The sequence below is a fragment of the Limulus polyphemus genome, unplaced genomic scaffold (assembly GCF_000517525.1).
Source record: "Limulus polyphemus unplaced genomic scaffold, Limulus_polyphemus-2.1.2 Scaffold2908, whole genome shotgun sequence".
In the NCBI taxonomy this organism is placed as follows: domain Eukaryota; kingdom Metazoa; phylum Arthropoda; class Merostomata; order Xiphosura; family Limulidae; genus Limulus; species Limulus polyphemus.
The window spans coordinates 12,077-31,608 of NW_013668518.1; the positions used below are offsets into that span (position 1 = coordinate 12,077).

At 30.5% G+C, this 19,532-nt stretch overlaps 2 protein-coding genes across 6 annotated transcripts in view; one reads left to right on the forward strand and one right to left on the reverse strand.

Moving 5' to 3' along the window:
- Positions 1 to 9,908, forward strand: part of LOC106468189 — a 21,017-nt gene extending 11,109 nt beyond the window's left edge. The window contains exons 3-4 of the mRNA XM_013928601.2: positions 5,027 to 5,170; positions 9,669 to 9,908. Of these exons, the coding sequence (XP_013784055.1) occupies positions 5,027 to 5,170; positions 9,669 to 9,737 (213 nt within the window). The 3' untranslated portion in view covers positions 9,738 to 9,908. The remainder of the gene's footprint in view (positions 1 to 5,026; positions 5,171 to 9,668) is intronic.
- Positions 9,909 to 10,539: 631 nt separating this feature from the next.
- LOC106468188 (EF-hand domain-containing protein 1-like) overlaps positions 10,540 to 19,532 on the reverse strand; it is a 33,829-nt gene continuing 24,836 nt past the window's right edge. Inside the window, exons 6-9 of one of the 5 annotated variants that reach the window (XM_022396503.1) lie at positions 15,809 to 16,029; positions 14,990 to 15,130; positions 11,745 to 12,039; positions 10,540 to 11,429 (exon numbers count right to left, since the gene is read on the reverse strand). In XM_022396503.1, the coding sequence (XP_022252211.1) occupies positions 11,353 to 11,429; positions 11,745 to 12,039; positions 14,990 to 15,130; positions 15,809 to 16,029 (734 nt within the window). In that variant the 3' untranslated portion in view covers positions 10,540 to 11,352. Of the gene's footprint in view, positions 11,430 to 11,744; positions 12,040 to 14,958; positions 15,131 to 15,808; positions 16,030 to 19,532 lie in introns of those variants that run through there. The other 4 variants (XM_022396504.1, XM_022396505.1, XM_022396506.1 and 1 more) reach the window with 4 other exon arrangements.

The following is a 19,532-nucleotide window of genomic DNA, read 5'->3' on the forward strand; positions in this document are numbered from 1 at the left end:
CTCGTGTTTGCTGTGCGTGGTGACCCATGAAGGGGAGGAGAGGATTCTGGTGGTTGAATGGTGTCTGGGGTACTGCACTTTGACCTTGAATTCCTGTAGACGGGTGGCCTTGGGGTGGCCCCCACCAGGGTCAATAGGCTGGTCCACTTGGGCTAGGGTCAACTGAGTACCAGTGTTTGGCATTCTCAACGTGTGTTGTGGACATTGTATCTGATGCTGGTGTTTTGGTATAGTGTTCATGAAACCCTGACGTTGCTGCAGTGTCCTTGTTTGACATTGTCGTGCATCCTCTTGTAGGACTCCATGGCAGGTGGGGTCAGTGGGCACTGAATCCTTTTTCTTAATTAAGGATCCCCCCAATCCAAATGAAAAAATGTTAAACACTCTGCTTATTGATAAACTTGATCCTCTGAACTTGATCCTGCCTTCGTCTGTGTCATCAATAGATGACTGTGTGGTTGCAGTAACTGACTGTATTGTCCAGGCTGCAGCTCATCTTATTCCTAAGACCTCGACACGTTTTTCATGATATCCTCATCCATTGTGGAGTCCTGCCTGCCAGAATGCATGGAAGGCTCAAAAACGGGCCTGGGATACCTTCCGACGGTATCCCTCTATTTCTAACTGCATTGTTTATCAGTGGGCCCGTGCCTGGCAGGTTCGATGTCAGTGCTAAAAGGAATCTTGGATTAAATTCACTACTAGCATCTCTTCTAGGAGGAATAGGCCAACTGGATGAAACATCAGATCCAATAGGTCAGGGTAATCGGGGAAAGATCACAGGAAGAGGAAGGTTACCAAGGGATAAAAAGGTAGGGATGAAGACCCTGGAAGGAAGCCATGTGAGCAATATAACAATGGAGGGCACGGACACGAGGATTTCGGTAACTAGCGAGTGAGGTTTTGGATGTAGTTGACGTAACAAGTATATTCTTTCATGTTGTATATGCAGGTGAGGATTTAGGGGGGGGGCTCCACAGATTTTTTTCAGAAATCAATAACTATTATCTAATATTGTATAAGTAGGCACTGATCTAGATGGTCTGACCCCCTTAATTTGTTAAATGAATTAATAAAAAATAGCCAGACATCATTACACTACCATATAGCATCAAGAAAGAAACATTAAATGTCAATCTTTTTATTTGATTGTACAATTAATTACCATAAAAGCTCTCTTTTTTTTTTTAGTTTTTTTTTAAATCAACACAACTTGAGTCTATAGCAGTTCATTTAATAATAACTTATTTCTCAGTTCATACAATATGAACATCAGTTAAACATTGCCTTGGCTTTTCACAGACATCTCTAACAATATATTTAGACTTTTTCATCAAAGTTAGTATTGTTTCAGACACCTGCAATTCTTGTAACATAGGCTTATAATAGAATCAATTTTTCATTGTTTAGGCCTTAGAAGTTAAATTCTCAGGTGAAAGATGTTTTGCTTATTGTTGATGTCTAAAAAGTTTGAAATGTTTGTTTCTAACAGTTTCTAATTTCATATCAATAACATTACTATCAATAAAGATATAACCTTTGAAATCACTGGATCATAACCTGACTGAACTAATCACTCACAGAATACATTAACATTATTTTAACTTTGAGTTATTAAGGTTACTTTAGGTCTGTATGGTCAACATTGGTAAATTCCAAAATATGTTGTTAAAGTGAAAGTCTCCTCTTTCATATAATAAATACTGGAACTTGGTTACACTACTAACATCTAAACAATTTACTTATATATCATATCATTATAAAAATGAAAATTACTGCAGCTAAAGTGGAGAAGTTAAAAATTGTTGTAACTTGTTAACCCAGTAATACTATATTATCTAAGTAGGCTTTCTAATTTTATTCTTATTCATTCCCTAATGGATTTCAAACTTTGTAAGATAAAGTTATAATTATCTGAAGTTTTATTTTACAAAATAATTGATGTTCTAATTTTTGTATTGTTTGATTTGGAATTTAGACTACTTGAAAAATATCAAAATACACTGGGTCTATACTTTGGATAAGTACTCCGTTAATAAAAAAATTAGTTATGATTATTCATTTCCCATGTTAGATACAAAGTGATTGAGTAACAGTGTAGATATTGATAGAACATTTAAGTAAAATTATACTGAATTGTCTGGAATAACAAGTGTGGAAAAGTGTACACAGTATTGTTGTAACAGGTGATTGATAAGTAAATAAATCTTTTATTGTTTCTAAACAGTGCAGTTGAGTTTCCTGAATGTTACATTTTCATGTACAAAGTTGAGGTGTTAAAGAGAAATTGAATTCATAATTATTGTACCTGAAGTCTGAAGACAGGGTTTTCTCTGGTTTTTCATATGCCTTTGCTACTTCATAAAATTTGTTCATTCACAAATTTTAGTCAATTTTATATGCTAGTTCTAATTATATTTCAACAATTTTAATTCTGAAATATTTTCAAATCTATTTTATCATTTTCTGACATTTATTGTAAACTCATGACATAAAGTTTATATTTTCATTTTAACATAGCTTCAGAGTTTTGACTGTAAACAAAAAAATCCACTTGTCAATTTTTTTTAGAATTTTGCTACCCATCCCCAAGAATAACTTTATTTTTGCTAAGAACTTACCATCCCTTAAGAATATATTATACACATCTTGATTTTTTATGTTTCATTTAGTTTTTGTATAGGGTTTGGTTGAAACTTTTTTACAGAGGCACATCAAGTGGTTTCATCATTTACTAATTAAACACAACTTTGAAAACAGCTATAGAGAAAGTTTAAATATTATTGGTTAGAGTATGAATTAGACTATTTTGTAGTAGTAGAAACGATATATAGGTTTAACAGTTTTTTAAAGTTTCTGCAAATTTTACTTTCAGATCCATTCGTTTGTGAATTGTGAAAGTATTTGTGTGTTAAATCATATCTGAAAGCTATAGAAAATTTTTTCAATGAGAAGAGATCAAATAACTTGAGATAAGGCAAGCTCATACCATTTAGAGGCTAGTTGAATGGGTTGCAAAGAAAATTATTAAAAGTTTAACACAGTAACAATAAAGAATGACATTTTTTGGCATAATAATAAGTAAAATTATTTAATATAACCACTTAGCCAACTAGTTTTGGTAAACGTGTTAGCATCATCAGGGCAAAATTCTACCTGATGATGGTAACACGTTTACTGAAACTAGTTGGCTGTAAGTTATATCACATAATTTTACTTATCATTGTGCCAAAAATGTAGTTTTTTGTAATTGTTACTCTTAATATACCAGCACAATGTGCCTTAAAAAGAATTACAGTAACAGATGTACAGTGTTTGCATTTTTAAACATGAGATTTTTTTATGTTCATAAAATAAAATCATCATCAAATCGACTAGGTTTAATTAAGATTACTGTTCAGTGAATAAAGTAGATAATTAAAAAATGTATTGATGACTCAAATCTTTATTTAATATTGTCTTTTTATCTTATTCAAACAATATACATAAATAAATTGGCTAAGTGGCTACTTAATTATTTCTTATTGAAATCATGTTTTAAATAACTTTATTCTTATTAAATATTAAACAAAAATTTATTTTTCACAATTTTAATGCACAAGTTGTGACTTCTAGGGAACATAGAATAGTCATTTAATCAAATCTAACCAATTAATAGGTACTACTAATAGTCCAGCTTTAATGTTAACTACAATTTCATGTTTACTAAGTGTATCTACATAAAATGTGACAAGCTTTTAGTAGTGTACATGTCTCTTGTACACAAAGAATCAGATGTGTTACAAAAGCATTTGTACTTAAGATACGTCTGTGAATTGCTAACTTCATTTTGACTCGAACTCTGTCAAGTTGGGGTACGAGGTGATATTCATGTGAACAATAAAAACATTTTTGTATATTGTACAGTTTGCATACTGTAATTTAAAAACCACTTAAGCCTCCAAAGTTAATATCTGCAGTTTCTTTCAGTATCCCTTTTTATTGTATCTGGTATTCACTGCTCAACCACATGGTCCTAAGTCAGCAGTTTTGGACAAAATGAGTAGTTGATAATTTGGATGTGAAATACACAATACCATGTTGAATGGCATGCTGTTAAATGTCATGGTATGTGCACTTTGATCCCCACCTGTGCATATAGAGTTAAGCGCATGGTATATCCCCATCTTGGAAGTTCAAAATCCACAATCTAAACACATCTTTATGATCTGAATGTATTAATATTTTGCATCAGAAAGAGCTGTTACCTACCCTACCTAGACGAAATAAATTGTATGTAGTATCACACTACCTACAAAATACCAAGCAATGTCAACATGTAGATGTGATATATGTTGTTTCAGTGGGACTTTATATCAGCTGTGATTGTCACATGATTTGCTGATTTTCTTAATCAAACTCTTTTTTTATCTAGCTTGTTGAAATATTCTTTTCACTATTTATTGATAGTGTTTATAGGCTTTTTATCCTCCAGTAAATCCAATAAAAAAAACCAACTACAGTCATAATATTACACAGGAGGTAAAAACCTATGAGAGTCATGAAGTCATGACTAATATATGTTTGCTGTTATTGATTATGAGTACATAAACATATAATTACCATTAAATTATCATTAGAGATAGCATTTCAGCTAGATACCAAATATCCAGCCAGATCTTTCAGTTGAACAGCTAAGTAGTTGGCCACCAAATAGTTGATATATATAGAGCTGAGTGCATTATATTGATGTTGTAAGACAATAACTTGCTATTTCAGTTAGTGGTACCAAAAATGTATTTAGATGTTGTCTGTATTGTCACAACTGTCTATATATAGTTTTTTTTTATATACAAATGTTGGTGCTTTGTTTTGTTCTGAAAAAAAGATGATGATCAATGAAATATCTGATAAAATACTTCTTACCATGATTTGCAGATGACATTTTTTTATGATTCAGTAAAGAACTTGTATTTGCTACTTTATGAAAATATGTCAGTTTTTATCTGTAACATACTTTAAGATTCCCTGTTGTTTCTAATTCCAGTTTGACTCAGGTGTACAGAGATTTATGTCCATGCGTGCCACCATGTATGATCATTTCCGTCCCACTCTAAAGGGTGGAATAATGTGGTTTAGTTTTGTCCTTTTTCCTATTATAGGATATGGCTATTTTCTGAACAAAAAAAGGGTGAGTATAAATGTGGTACTAATAATAAAGTATGTGAAACATAAAGCAGTAATAATTCCTTTATGCATTATCCTTTTTGTTATCTCCAATGTTGCCAAAAAGTTTTTGTTCAAAGTCATTTACTGTGTAGGATGTATAAATGCTCATCCAAAGCTTTGGCTTATCCTGATCATTTTTTTAACATGCAAAATAACCACATGTGTAACCCTATTTATTAATTTTTTATATTTACAAAAAATAAATCCTAAAGTGAATTTCAGAAATAGACATACAATCTGAAATGATAGAATAATTAGATTATTTCTTTTGTTTTCTTCATATTTGATACATTTTTCTGTTCATAAATGTATATATAATATATGTATATTAAATAAATTAAAACAACAAAAATAAGTAGATAAAAATGCTTTCTACACTCTTACTAAATAGATTTATTTTGCAACGTTTTGGCATTAGGCCTACTTCAGGCAAAGAACAAAATACAACTGACTAAGGTGGAGAATCATTTGGAAATAGAACATGTGCAGATTGTCATGGTCATAGTTTCAAGCTCTCTCTCTCTCGATGTTGATTATTGGCCATGGTTTCTATTATACATTTAGCCTAGGTTTTTGTATTGCAATTAAAATATTCTCAGCTATTGCTTGATCAGTTGCATTCTTTGCTCTGTACAAGATCTCCATTTTTAATGGTATCTCTGTCATTTGTTTACCTTTATGAACTGTCGTGAAGTGTGAACCAAGGGGAGTGTTACAGCCCTTGAGTGAACAGTTTCTTAGGTGTTAAAGAATTCTTTCACAAACAGTAAAGTAAGTTTCTCCATTGTATGAAGTTTCATAGATGTTACGCTGAAGCTTGTATACAACGTTTTTAACAGTAGATGAGTTTTTTAAACCTGAATTACATACTTTACAATTTTGATTACATCCAGGACGTAATATTTTTTATACACATTTGAATACCCAAAACAATGAAATCCAGTTTCACTTGAAACTTCACACACTCAAAATCATCTTAACTTCTACATGTTTTGATTACTATAGAGAATGATGGAAGTTTTTCTTGTGAACTATATTGGAAATCAATGCATAGTGGTGTATCTTTCAACTTTTCTTCTGCCCATTTTACTGTTTTAAAAGAATCAGTAGCTTATTCTCAACATATATATATGTATCCAACACCTTTCAACAAGCCAACGAAGTAACAACAAAAATAAAACTTTGCTTCATGCTAATAATTATCCTCAAGAATGTGGTAAAAAAAATGCTGAAGAAAACCAAACATTAAGAAATCTAAAAGTACGAAAGAAGAAAAACCTTTGTTATAGTTCCATTTATTTCAAAAGTTGTTAGTCATGAAGTTTGCAAAACAATTAGACAAAATAATATTGATGCACTTTTAATAGAGAAACCTGGGAAAAAATTAAAGGAATTATTAGTAAAATTACCACTAGAGCTTCAACAATGTCCTGGACATAATACAAATTGTAAAGTGTGTACTTCAGGTCTAAAAAACTCATATGCTGTTAAAAATGTTGTATACAAGCTTCAATAACATCTGTGAAGCTTCGTACATTGGAGAAACTTACTGTCTTATTTGTGAAAGAATTCTTGAACACCTAAGAAATTTCTCACACTGCCTGTAACACACCTCTTGGTTCACACTTTGCAACAGTTCATAAAGGTGAACAACTGCCAGAGATCCTACTAAAGGCAGAGATCTTATACAGAGCAAAGAATGCAACTGATTGAGCAATAGCTGAGAACATTTTAACTGACATATAAAAACCAAGGCTAAACGTACAACAGAAACTGTGGCCAATAATCAACACCGAGAGCTTGAAACTACGACCATGACATTTTAATATGAATAATGTACTATATAAACATATACAATGTGTGTGAACATCTGTATTTTGTGCATGTGTGTGTATAGACACACACACACTGTAGTTTACTTAATATTTGTGGGAATTATCTTTCAGGGTCTTACATTGAAACTTATTTCATGGGCTTTAAGTTTCATGGAAAAATTAAATTGAAAATGCATCAATTGTTATTACATAAATTTAGAAAAATAGTTTTTAGACATCATTCTATTTTTCTAAGCAACATTTTTCATACTATAAACCTTTGCAATCATGCTGTGCATCTGAACTGACGTGTTGGTAATCCACTTATTGAAAGTTCTGCAGGTACTTCACTGACTACGTCTTCTCAGTGTTTGCTGTTTCCGGATTACAAGCTATTATCTGCGTATTGAGAAAAGCTACTCAAATGGCTTGGCAGATTAAATTTACTTTCAATTTTCTAGCAATAACAAACAATGAACAGTCACAACTTCATTACGTACCCCTCTCAAAATGTCTTTGTGGAAATGGATATCAAGCAGGTTTCCAATGATTATCATTTGCATGTTCCCATTGAGTGTTGTGTGTAAAAAGACTTGTTGTTTTTAATTGACTCGTACATGTCACTTACATAGTGCTGTGCTTCATGAATGTGCTAAAGAATAAAGAATATTTACTTGTATATATCTGTTTGGGTTTCATTTATCACTCATAGAGGCTTTTTATTTTGCTGGAATTATCGTTCATGGAAACATGTGTACCATGAAAATAGTGAAAGTTAATTTCCACGTGAATAATAAGTAATTTACAGTATATGTTATACTTTTTGTATTATACTTTGCTAACAATGTGTTATTTATATTTTTTTCATATTACGGATCTTCTCATTCTACACCTGCATGTCCTGTGTTTATGTTCTAATTACAACTGATTCTCCACCTTAGTCAGTTGTATTTTGTGCTTTGCCTGAAGTGGGCCTAAGGCCAAAATGTTGCAAAATAAACCCATTTAGTAATAGTGTAGAAAGCATTTTTATTACTTCTTTTCATTGTTTTAATTATATTAATGAATTCCACTGTTAAAAGAGCACTATATTTGATTGGTAAGGTAATGTGTGTGTATATATGTGTTAAATTTAGTTATTGAAATGCACTTCATCAATGACAAAGGCAAACCAAGAAACATGTTTCTTTGAAGCTAAAATACACAATTTTGGATAAAATATACAGGAAACTTAAAAACTGAAGAACACAAACCTATATAGAAAAGCAAAAAAAGTAGTAAATTTGCAGTAAAAAAATTTCTGTTAGTGTATAAGCTTTCTAGATATTATTTTCGATATTAACAACTTTTAAATAGTACAAAATGTTGTGAATACTGTTGTCTTGCATTCTGTCAATAATTATTTTTCACTCTATCTGTCTGATACAAACTAAAAGGGAAGTCAGTGATGTCTTATTTTTATGTAGACATAAAATAACTACAGTATATGAAATAACAATAACACTAAGCACACTTATATACAACATAGATTTTACTGTAAATTAAATTTAATACATTGATCTAAAGTGTAGATTCCTATAGAAAAATTTGAAAATTTCCTGCTGAGAACTGAATCCGAGTTTTTTTTATCACATGGATTTCATCTTATTTTTGGTTGACTTGATACTTTTGAAAGTGAAGATTTTGTTCTTGTTTTATGACTAAAACCTTTCAGTCATCTAGAATATTAAGCTCAGCTTTGAATCATCATAGTATTATAAGAAGGATATTGTTGATTTGCTAGAATAATTTCTGGTTTAAGCACTAGATCTGTGTGATTAATTCAAGATAACAAATTACCTATAAGCATCAGTTATGTGGATTAGTGTAATGTAAAATATTTTGATCAATTGAAATTAGAATGAAGTGGATTAATGTCAAGAAAATAATGAACTAACCAAAATTAGGTTTCTGTTTATCATTGTTATCAGTTATTTCAAGTCTTGTGAAAATAATTGATTAGTTGAACGAAATCAATTAGAGTCAGACAATTACTCAATTAGCAAATTCCATTAATTGCCTAGCCCAATTAAGTACTTGATTTCATATCTTGTGGAACATAAAAAATAGAAAGTTATTATGTTTTTCATGACAGGAGATTGGAAAAACTACATTTTAAGTTTTTTTATTTAACATGGGGAATAATGACTTCATTGTCAGAAACTAGTACAAGCTTTGCAACTTGTTGTAGTTTTGTTCTTAGATTAATTTAATACTCCCTCTATATGAATAGTTTAGCAGAGAATGAGTTTGTGAACAAAAAAGGTTACGTTTATGTTTGTTATATATAGACTAACTGCCTTCTGTCTTCCACTTACTTGTAAGATGTATGTTTGTATGTAATAGGAGCTAAGTGATTGGCTGAACACATACAGGTTTGTTTCTGAGATTTGACAAAGCTACAAAATAAGTTGATGAGTTCTAACTTCAAATATAATGTGCTATGTATAGGATGTAAAAATGGTGGGTCTCCTATTGGAAAAGTTTCTTATTGATTAAAGTGATTGGCACCAACAGCTTTTTATATTTATCCCTAAATTTTGTCACTTTTTTTCAAAACCCATACTTGTAAATAAATTAAGAATTGTACTGTTTCTACTTATGCAGAGAGAATTTGATGAGAAGTGTCGACGAGGAGAAATTGCTTACAAGGACCGACTGTTTAAGTTCATTTAAGTTCAGTAATATCAGTAGCTGTAGTATGAAAATTCACAGTGTATAATATTAGTATAAATATAATACAAAATTTCACAGTTTATGTGGTGGTGAGAAACTTGGTTTTTGTTTTTATTTAAAGTATGGAAGTTCATGTAGATTATTACTGCTTTTCCTTTTAAAATTTTGACTAAAACTGATTACAATCATACTATTATTTCTATTCTGACTGCTTAAGGAACTTGTTTTTTTCAACAGAAATTAGAAGTAAATTTCATCATTCCCCCTTTTTTTGTGGGGAGGAAAGTAACTAAAATATGTCAAATACTTGTCTTTTAACCAGTGTATATTTAACGTTTTTTTTAATTATTTGAGACCAGCAAACATTTTCAGAAGCCAAAGCTCTTAAGTACTTACTTTGGCATGTGTGTAAAAAAACAACAAAATCTGGATCTGTGGTGTAAATCTTTTATTTCTTGAACAAGAAGTTCCAGTAATTTCAAAAAAGTAGAAATGGTAAGCTTTCACAGTACTAAAACAAAAGTTAATGAGCTATTTGTAGACTCTCTGATATTTTATTACCTAAGGCTTTAATCTTTTGGCACCAACTTGTTCATATAGCCCAACACTTCACTTTACATATTACTCAAGTTCTATCATATCATTGATATTCATTTATATCCTACTACTGGATGACTTGCATTTTTTCAGATTGAGCGATTATTATTATGAAATTAAAGACAATGTCACTACTGAAGACGAGTGGAAAAATATTTCATGAAATAATTTTATTTTTACAGTTTCACAATATATATAAAAACAGTTCTTACTTTATGAAATTTTATTATTGTTCTTTATTTTCTAAGAAATCACTTTTGACAATTTCTTCATTTTAATTTTTGCACAGTAATTAGATTACAAAGTAAATATGGGAGTTTTTCATTATTACTGGTGTTTATAACAAGATAAATCCTCTTAACAAAGAAAATGTTCCACAGACATTGTTCTTTGTTTTGTGCTGTACATATGGGTAGTTGGAGTAGAGTGCATATTAAACTGAAGTCTACTGTACTGATCATTATGACATAATCAGCAGTAAGTGAGAAATTCCACAAATTATATTAAGTCTTAACACTTTTCAGCTGAAAAAAGGTATTAACTCAAGAATTTAGAAATGTAGAATAAGTTTTTTATAAATTTTATAAGGCTAAATATTTAGTAAAAGGTCAAGGTGAATGCACTCATGAGATATCTGATTGCAAGAATTAGACCAAACAATTAAGGAACTTGTAAGCTAATCCATAATACAATGCTATAACACAAACATTATAAAGTATTACAAACACTATACTGAGCTCTTATTCTGAGGGCCACAAGTTATTGAAATTTAAGATGATGAAGGCATATATTGGAAAGTTGTGTCACACATCATGAAACCCATGAAATATCCAAGAATTCCTCTACAAAATTGTGTTGTAATTTGAATGAAAAACTGTTGCTTCAGTATTTTCTTGTACAAAATGTTCAATATAAATGCAAATTTATGAGCTTTAATTGCATTTTTACTTTAAAAGACTAGTCCAATTCAACCTGTAATAAAAGGACTAAATTTTCACAGGTAATTATTTACTAGGCCCTATGGACTTGTTACTTCATCTGTACCACATTGAATATCTTTCTTCTGTGTCTGACCATCAGAATATACACCATTCACTATAAGATTCACAAATCAAATCAGTAATACAGAGTAAATTAACAAATCTATAAAAAAAGGTAAATACAAAGTGATTAAAACCTAGTCTCTAGTTTATATTATTCCAAATAAATTACAAAGTAAAACTTGCTACAGAATAGATAATTTTTTTAAGCAATCTGTAACTGGTTAACAATAAAAAATAAAGATATATCTGTAATTTAATCTCTTAAACTATGCTAAGTTACAGTAGTACTAATCTACCACACATTTAGCTATTTGTTTACTACCTTAGTCTTTTTCATTAAAGTTTCAATTCAATAATTAAAAATTACCTTTAAATTTTTGTTCATGTTCTTCTAGATATTTCAGAGTAAGATCATCAGCTTTAGTTATAATGAATTGTCTACCAGCAGCACTCACAGATGCTCCTAAATGGAAATCTTGGATACTGTAGTACTCGGGGCTATTAGGATTGCTATTTGGTTTAGCAATCTGCATTCTCCGAAGGAACTTTCCACCTAGTAAACCAGAGTTCCTAATTGGTCTTTCGTAGATGGAGATTGTGTCATCAGCTAGATGATAAGAGATGATAAACTTGCGACTTTGGTCAATAGGCCATACAGAATTCTATAATCCAAAAATGTTTAGATACTTTAACATACATAATCATATATCCAAAATGGCAACAAACTAAGATGAGTTAATGTACAAAATATAATATTGAAAAATATAAAGTAAAAGGCTTTAACAAATAACCTTCTATGATGTCAAAAAAGTAAAGATATCTTAATATACACACTACAAACATATAAAAGAAAACATGCTAATTCGCTATACAAATACTAGTAGGTCCAAAAAATGAAACAGTCCAAGAAGTGCTACATAGCTAATCCTAATGTGAAAACATCAGCAACAAAGAGACTGGTGCCTCAATAGCCAAATGTCGGCATGCCTACATAAGAAACAGGTCAAAACACCCTAACCATAGTGTATCAAAATAATGAGAACAGGCTTAGATGTCACACATATAGAATTTAAGTATGCTCAAAAAAGGAATCTAGCTAAAATACCTTAAAGTGCTATCCAATTAGTCAAAAAAAATAAACAGACTAACTGCATTTAAGATAGTTTTCATACAGAGTCTTACGATGACCCCCCAACAAAAAACAAAACTGGCTAATAAGCATAACAAACAGAATCGTGTAAGTAGGATTACAATTATATTTGTCACAAGACATTAGTATTAGGCCTACTAGATTTTTAATCATGTCCCTTAGGGATTTTCAAGAATTATGACATGTTTTGCTCAATCCAGAGCTCTTTAGGCTGGCTGGGATACAACAAAGACAGCAGTGATTGGAACATTATTTTGTATAAATATGTTCTGATATGACTAAAGAAAGAAACAGTGTGAGATATTTTGCATTGGGAATCCTAGCAATTCAAAAAGAAGTAGGCTAACCTGCAAAATTCAAATGTGTGTTTAAAAACAGAAAACTGGTTAAGATATTTTAATGTGTACAATACAGTTTGTCAAGAAAAACTATAAAAAAACTGACTACATGTTATAACATGGAGAAATGTACAGTATCCAAAAAGAAAAAGGTTAAGAAGCTTCGCAAACAAAAATCACAATAGGTCCAAAAATGAAGTGGCTAAATTGATTTACTTGCATAGTCCAAAGGCCCAAAGAGGAAAAAGGATAAATGTGTTAGTATGTACCAAAAAAAAACGAAAATGGCAAAAATGCTTTAATATATGACATTATATATACATACAAATATTTCTAACATGAAAACAATATACGATGTTTAATCTACACAATTCTGTTAAGTCCAAATAGATAAATATTTTAACATAAAATCTTAATGTGTCAAAAAACACAAGTAGACTATAATACTTTAACATAGAGAATTCTGAGAATAGCATAAATAGACAGGCTAAAACACTTTACCCTAAAGAATTCTAGAAACTGTAAAAAAGAAACAGGCTAAATGGCTTTAAAATACAACATCAACAATGCCTTATAAAACACAGACTAAGATGCTTTAAATACAAAATCTTGTTGCTTCCAAAAATATATTTTGTAGAGAGAGAATTAAAGTATGTCCAAAAGAGAAACTAGCTAAGATGGTTTAATTTCCACAACTGTGATAGTATGTACAATAACAAAAAAGGATGCTTTAAACTACAGAATCCCAGTATGTTAAAAAATGAAATAGGCTAAGATACTTTAAAGTTTAAAATTCTAACATACAAAAGAAAAACAGAGAAAGATACTTTATGTACAGATTCTAGTGTAGCCAAAAAATAACAAATGATTACTGGTTGATGTTTACAAAGAGAAAACATATAATTTCCCAAAATACAAATAAGTTTAAAGTATTAACATAAAGAATGCCTTATAAAATACCTTTAGATACAGAATCCTAGTACATCCAAGAAGGAAATAGGCTAATAATTTATACAAACAGAACCCTAGCAGTTTCATGACACTCTAGATATATAATATGTTAAAAAAAAACATGTTATGATGCTGCTACCATATACGTAATCCCAGTATATCCAAAAATGAAATAGGCTAAGGATACCATAACATGTAGATCCAAAGAAGTCTGAAAATTTGTTTGTTTGTAGTTAAGCACAAAGCTACACAATGGCCTATCTGTGCTCTAAAGTCTAAAAAAACAAAACAAAAACATAGGCAAAGAAACTGGTTAAGATGCTTTGCATAACGAATCATAGTGTGCTAAAAAAAGAAAGGGACTAGGATACTTTATACAAAGAATCCTGTATTTCAAAAAAAAAAAAGAACCCGGATAAAATACATTAAATATGGAATCCTAGTAAGTCAAAAAACTGATTATAATACTTAAAACATACAGAAATCTAGTATGCTAAAAAAGTTACTCTTGTATGTCAAGAAAAAAAGTAAGATGCTTTATGTAGGTATGAAAGAATTATCCAAGAAAGATGCTAAGATTCTTAAACAATATGTCCAAAGAAAAACAGATGAAGATGCTTCAAATACAGAATTATCCAAGAAAGATGCTAACATTCTTATACAATATGTCCAAAAAAATCAACAAAGATGCTTCATATATAGTATGAACAAAAATAAATCAGCTGAATAATTTATAGAATTGTAGAATATTAAATGTAAAAACTTCCCATTCACACACAAAAAAAAAGAAACTGACTAAACTGCTTTTCAAAAATAGAAACTGGTTGACATGGTCTACAAGAATAATTCGAATTTATTCAAAATAAGAACAAGCTAAGGTGGTGCTATAGTATAAAGAATCATATGTCCAAAATAGAAATAAGACTGATTTAAGCTGTTTTATACCTCCTTAATACCTTTTTAGAATATAATTGTTTCAGAAGTGTAATGGAATTTAAAGTCCAATATTATCTTTAATGGGTCAGTGAATGTGCAAGTTTATAATAACTGTTTTTCAGCCATATGATATCACAACAGTTAAGAGAAAACTGAGAATATATATTTAGTATGTGCTGAAGAAGAAAAATAACTTAAGTGCATACTACTTGAGTAAAAACTTATAATAAAATGCACCAAAACTGCTTCAAATCTGAGAACTTTTCCATCATTCAGTAACATTTTCACAATGTTTTTTTTTGGTGGCTGAGGTACCAAAGAAAAACAGGATTGTAGGGAATCTTCCAGTGATCCAAATCCATTGTATGGTGGAGTTTCCTGAGAGAGAGTGTGTGTAGGTATGGGTCACTTAAATTTTCTGTTACATTTCTATGAAAACAACACTTACAATCATGTGGTTAATATTTTAGTAAACATATTTAGATGAAAAATAACTCACTTGGATTTTACAGTCTTTAATTTTACAAGCATCCTAAGAGAAAGGAAAACCACTTTGATGACAATATCAAATGGAACAAAGACCTACTTTCTTCTCAGCTTCTTAGTTATTTGGTGTTAAAGTTCAAATAATTAAATATGTATTGTAGCGAAAAGACAATTTCACAAACAAATTTACTATTTTCAAACAAAAAACACAAGTTCTAATTATTTCTAGAAATTTCTTTAGTTTAATTATAAAGAGAAATTGTTAGAAATCAATTTAATGAAGTCTAGTTTTATATGATGATCTTATTAAAAAGATATTGAAAAAAGTGGTATGATTAACAGTTGAATTTTAACACATTCTTAAATCTTAGTTGACTAATTATACTTGTAGCAGTATCCTTTGGTTTTATTCTCGATCATAGTTAGATTACAGAAATCCAATATTTCATTCAATGCTGAATGCCTCCTAAATAGCAAATATCTTTAAAATGTTCATATCTGGATTGTTTGTAAAAATTAATTTTGAAGTTTCAACTTAATTAAATCCAAAAGTTATATTTTATTACTTACAATTTTTTTTAAAGTAACGGGCTCAGTCTTAATGTCAATAGGATGAAAATCTTCTATACCAAATTTGGCCTTGTAATAATTCTTGGTAAACTCATCACAATCATATAGCAGGAAATTTCGTCCATATATTTGTATAGTTTTTCCTACAGCAAAATCTGAGTCATTGAACCAATTATCAGTCTCTGTTTCACTTGGTTCCATGGAAGCAATAGGAAACAATGCTGTAAAACAAAAACTTCATTCAAACTCATACAATAAAAATCCACCCCCTTTCTTAAGAAAGTAATAAATGAAGATCCTTTCAGATAATTACCTGAGAATGTAAAAGTTACAAGCCAGATTATAAATAACAAATAAAAAGGGAAGTAAGCTTACAAGTAGATGGAAGTTAGTTAACAACTACAACTAGAATAATTATTTGCTACAAATAAAAAGGAAAGAGAAAAGGTAGAATAAAAACTAATTAAAAGAAAAATTTATGGATATTTAAAACACAACTAATTTTTTTTAATAAAATAAAATGAAGAATATAAACAGTAAGGAAAAACTTTTCTGGCTATCCAGGATCAAGAACAGACTTGAAAATCTAGGACAAATTTTCAGTTTTTCAAAAGCATTAACAATTTCTTTTTAAACTGTGTATGTGTTTCACTTTATTGTTGTTTAATATTGCTTATCTTTTTTACATCATAAACATCCTAAAATTTTTTATTTTGGTTAGCTTGTGTTATAAATGTTGTTCTAGACAAATCACTACTTTGGTTAATAGTGTTTAGCTGTCCTACATTCACTGTTAAGTTTATTTCTTCTTTCATTATGAATTAATGAAAACTTGTACTGTGTTTAATTATGAAGAACTTTGATATGCAGTAATAATAACAACAATAACAAAAACTTGTTAAAAAAAAGAAGTAAAGTGTTATAGTAATTGTTATCACAAACAAACCACCAATGTCAAGAATAAGAGTTTAATCTTATATTGTTGTTGTTGTTGCTTTAACACAAAGCTACATAATAGGCTATATACACTTTGCTCACAGTGGGGTAGAAAATCCAAGATTTTAATTTTGTAAGTCTGTAAACTTACTGTTAAACCTCTGGCAGATTAATTTTGTTACAATTACAGAAAAAAAGTTACAAGATTAATTTATTTTTCACTGTTAATAAAATGCCATAAAGATGATATTATAATAGTGACAAACACTATGTACAACATTAATGTTTAAATTTTTTTTTAATTCTATTGAAAGTATACTTGATGCAATGTTCTGTAACTGTTAAAAAGTGTTTATATAAGAAACTATTACATGTATATGAATAACTAAAACTTTGGATGAATTTTACTTGAAAATGCTTAACTGCTTCTATACATCAGTTATTAATTTTTAAATAGCATTCCATGAATTGAGAATAGAAGTTCTGTGAAGTTGGCTGAAAAATAATGGATCATTATCATAGTGATGAAAGACAAAGACTCATTTAACACAAGGTATTAAAATACCAAATAACCAAACAGTGACTTATAATTTCTTGTAAAGTGTAATGAAACAAAATATTTCACTTTACTTTATGCATCACATATTATCAAGTAGTCATTTAATTTGTTAATGTAGTAACAAACAGAATTAAAAAATATCAACATATATGTCTCATGAATAACAAAATTATAAAAATTACCATGCTGAGTTCTAAAGACATTAATTTGGTTCAAACATAATGTATAATGAAGTTAAACCACAATACTTGAAACCTTGTGAAAGTCATTGTATTCATTATCATTACTTTAGAATACAAGATACTAAAAAATAAAACCTTATGTTAACTAAATGACAGAAATTATCCAATGGTGAACTAATGGATTACAAACACAGTGAACAAACTTGGTATAAAATGGGATTACTTTCATCTGTTGTATGAAAATTAACTGCATTACAGCATGGTCACATGTTGATATTTTCCATTGTGATTAACTATCATTCAACCACTCAGACCATGTCACACCAGCATAATGCCTATAAAAGTACAGCCAATCATATTATTCCCACCATTAGTGTGGCGAATGCACTCATGATTCCTAAGACAGGAAAGACACATAGTGAAGGCCATTTCATGCAACAGATTGAGCTAAAATTTCACATTTCTGTAGAAGCTATAAGGAAACTCTGATGATCGATGGTATATGAAACTAATGCCAGTTATAATAGTATGGTTGAGGCAGAAAGCCTAATCTCTTAGTGATGTTAATTAGCTTCAGCTATGTTCTTTACATGATACATCACAATCCAGTATAGATCCTTCCAATGGATTAGCTGTAAGACTGAAATAGACATCAGACTTTAAACAATTGGATAAGCAATGCTAGAGGAGGGTGTTCTTTAAAGATGAATCCAAATTCAAATTGTTTGGCAACAACCAGCAATAGTTTGTTTGACAGCATAGAGGAAAACAGTATCATAGTCAATGTTCAACATTTACAGTGAAGTTGTTAGGGAACCACTGTAAATGTAGGATGCATCTGAACAAACAGAGTTGGAAATTTACATACAACTGATATTACTGTGACTGTTGATAGGCACAAACAGATTCATTATGTCATTCAATAATTATACTTGTCATAAGACATTATGTTAAGCCTATTACATTGTTATGTCTCTGGTCATTAGTTAATTAATCGTAAAAAATTGATTCTGAAGAACTTAGCGATACAAGTCCTTTCTCAAATAAAACTAGTTTATTCTTTCTCAATTCAACTTTTCAATACACTTAATTTCCACAGTCCCTTTAACTTAAACACACGATATAATTCTCAACGAACAATTCACGCACTTTACTTACTACCGCGCTTGACTCAATTGTCCGTCTATATCTTCAATCTTTCTGTCTGCTATTCAATTGTTGCTGTCACTTTATTTGCCGGCTTATATACTATAAGAGCGCCATTCTAGCAACCGGTAGAACGTTTGACAAGTTCCTCAATCTGCTTCACGTAAAGTTCATCTGCTCCATCAGGAAATGTCCTATTATCGCTAATAGTCCCATCAGTGGTAGTAACTTCATCAAGGGCTTCACTGTTTCCCTTCTCAAAACCGATTAGAGTTTCTTCTTTGACAGTGGCTTTTCCAGGTGACACGTCTTCAGCAGCATCTTTTGTTCTGTTGTTCACTTCATCCTAACTGAAATGTCCTGAACCGTGGTAATGCCAAAGCCTGTTGGCATGCACCACCTTTGGCTTACCTCACCGACCACATTTTATTCGGAAAGTCACGTCTGAGAGATGATCCACTATGCAGCACAACTTTCCGTAACTTTTTCGGTATTACTGTTTGCCAGGTCATCACTTTCTTATCTACAGTTCCCATCTCCGAACAAGAATACCATCTTCAAGCTTCAACTGGTCCCATTGTGCCCAGTAGTTCTTTGTCACAGGGCTTAAGCTAGACACCGTCTCCCAAGCAGGGCGCAAAACACTTGCTTTTAGAAAATCAATTATTGGCTTCAAATCTTGATCTTTCTCCTGCTCTGCTTTAATATCTATACCTGATTCCACTTCACCATCTCCTTCAGTCACTTTGACTTCAGCTTGATGGCACCTGGTTAGTTCAACCTCTCTTTTGACACTTACTGGAATTTGGCCTTTGTTGTTCCCAATCGTCATTTTATCAAAATTAATTACACACTTCCTCGGTAGTAAGTAGTCCAACCCTAGTATGCATGGGTCTTCAAT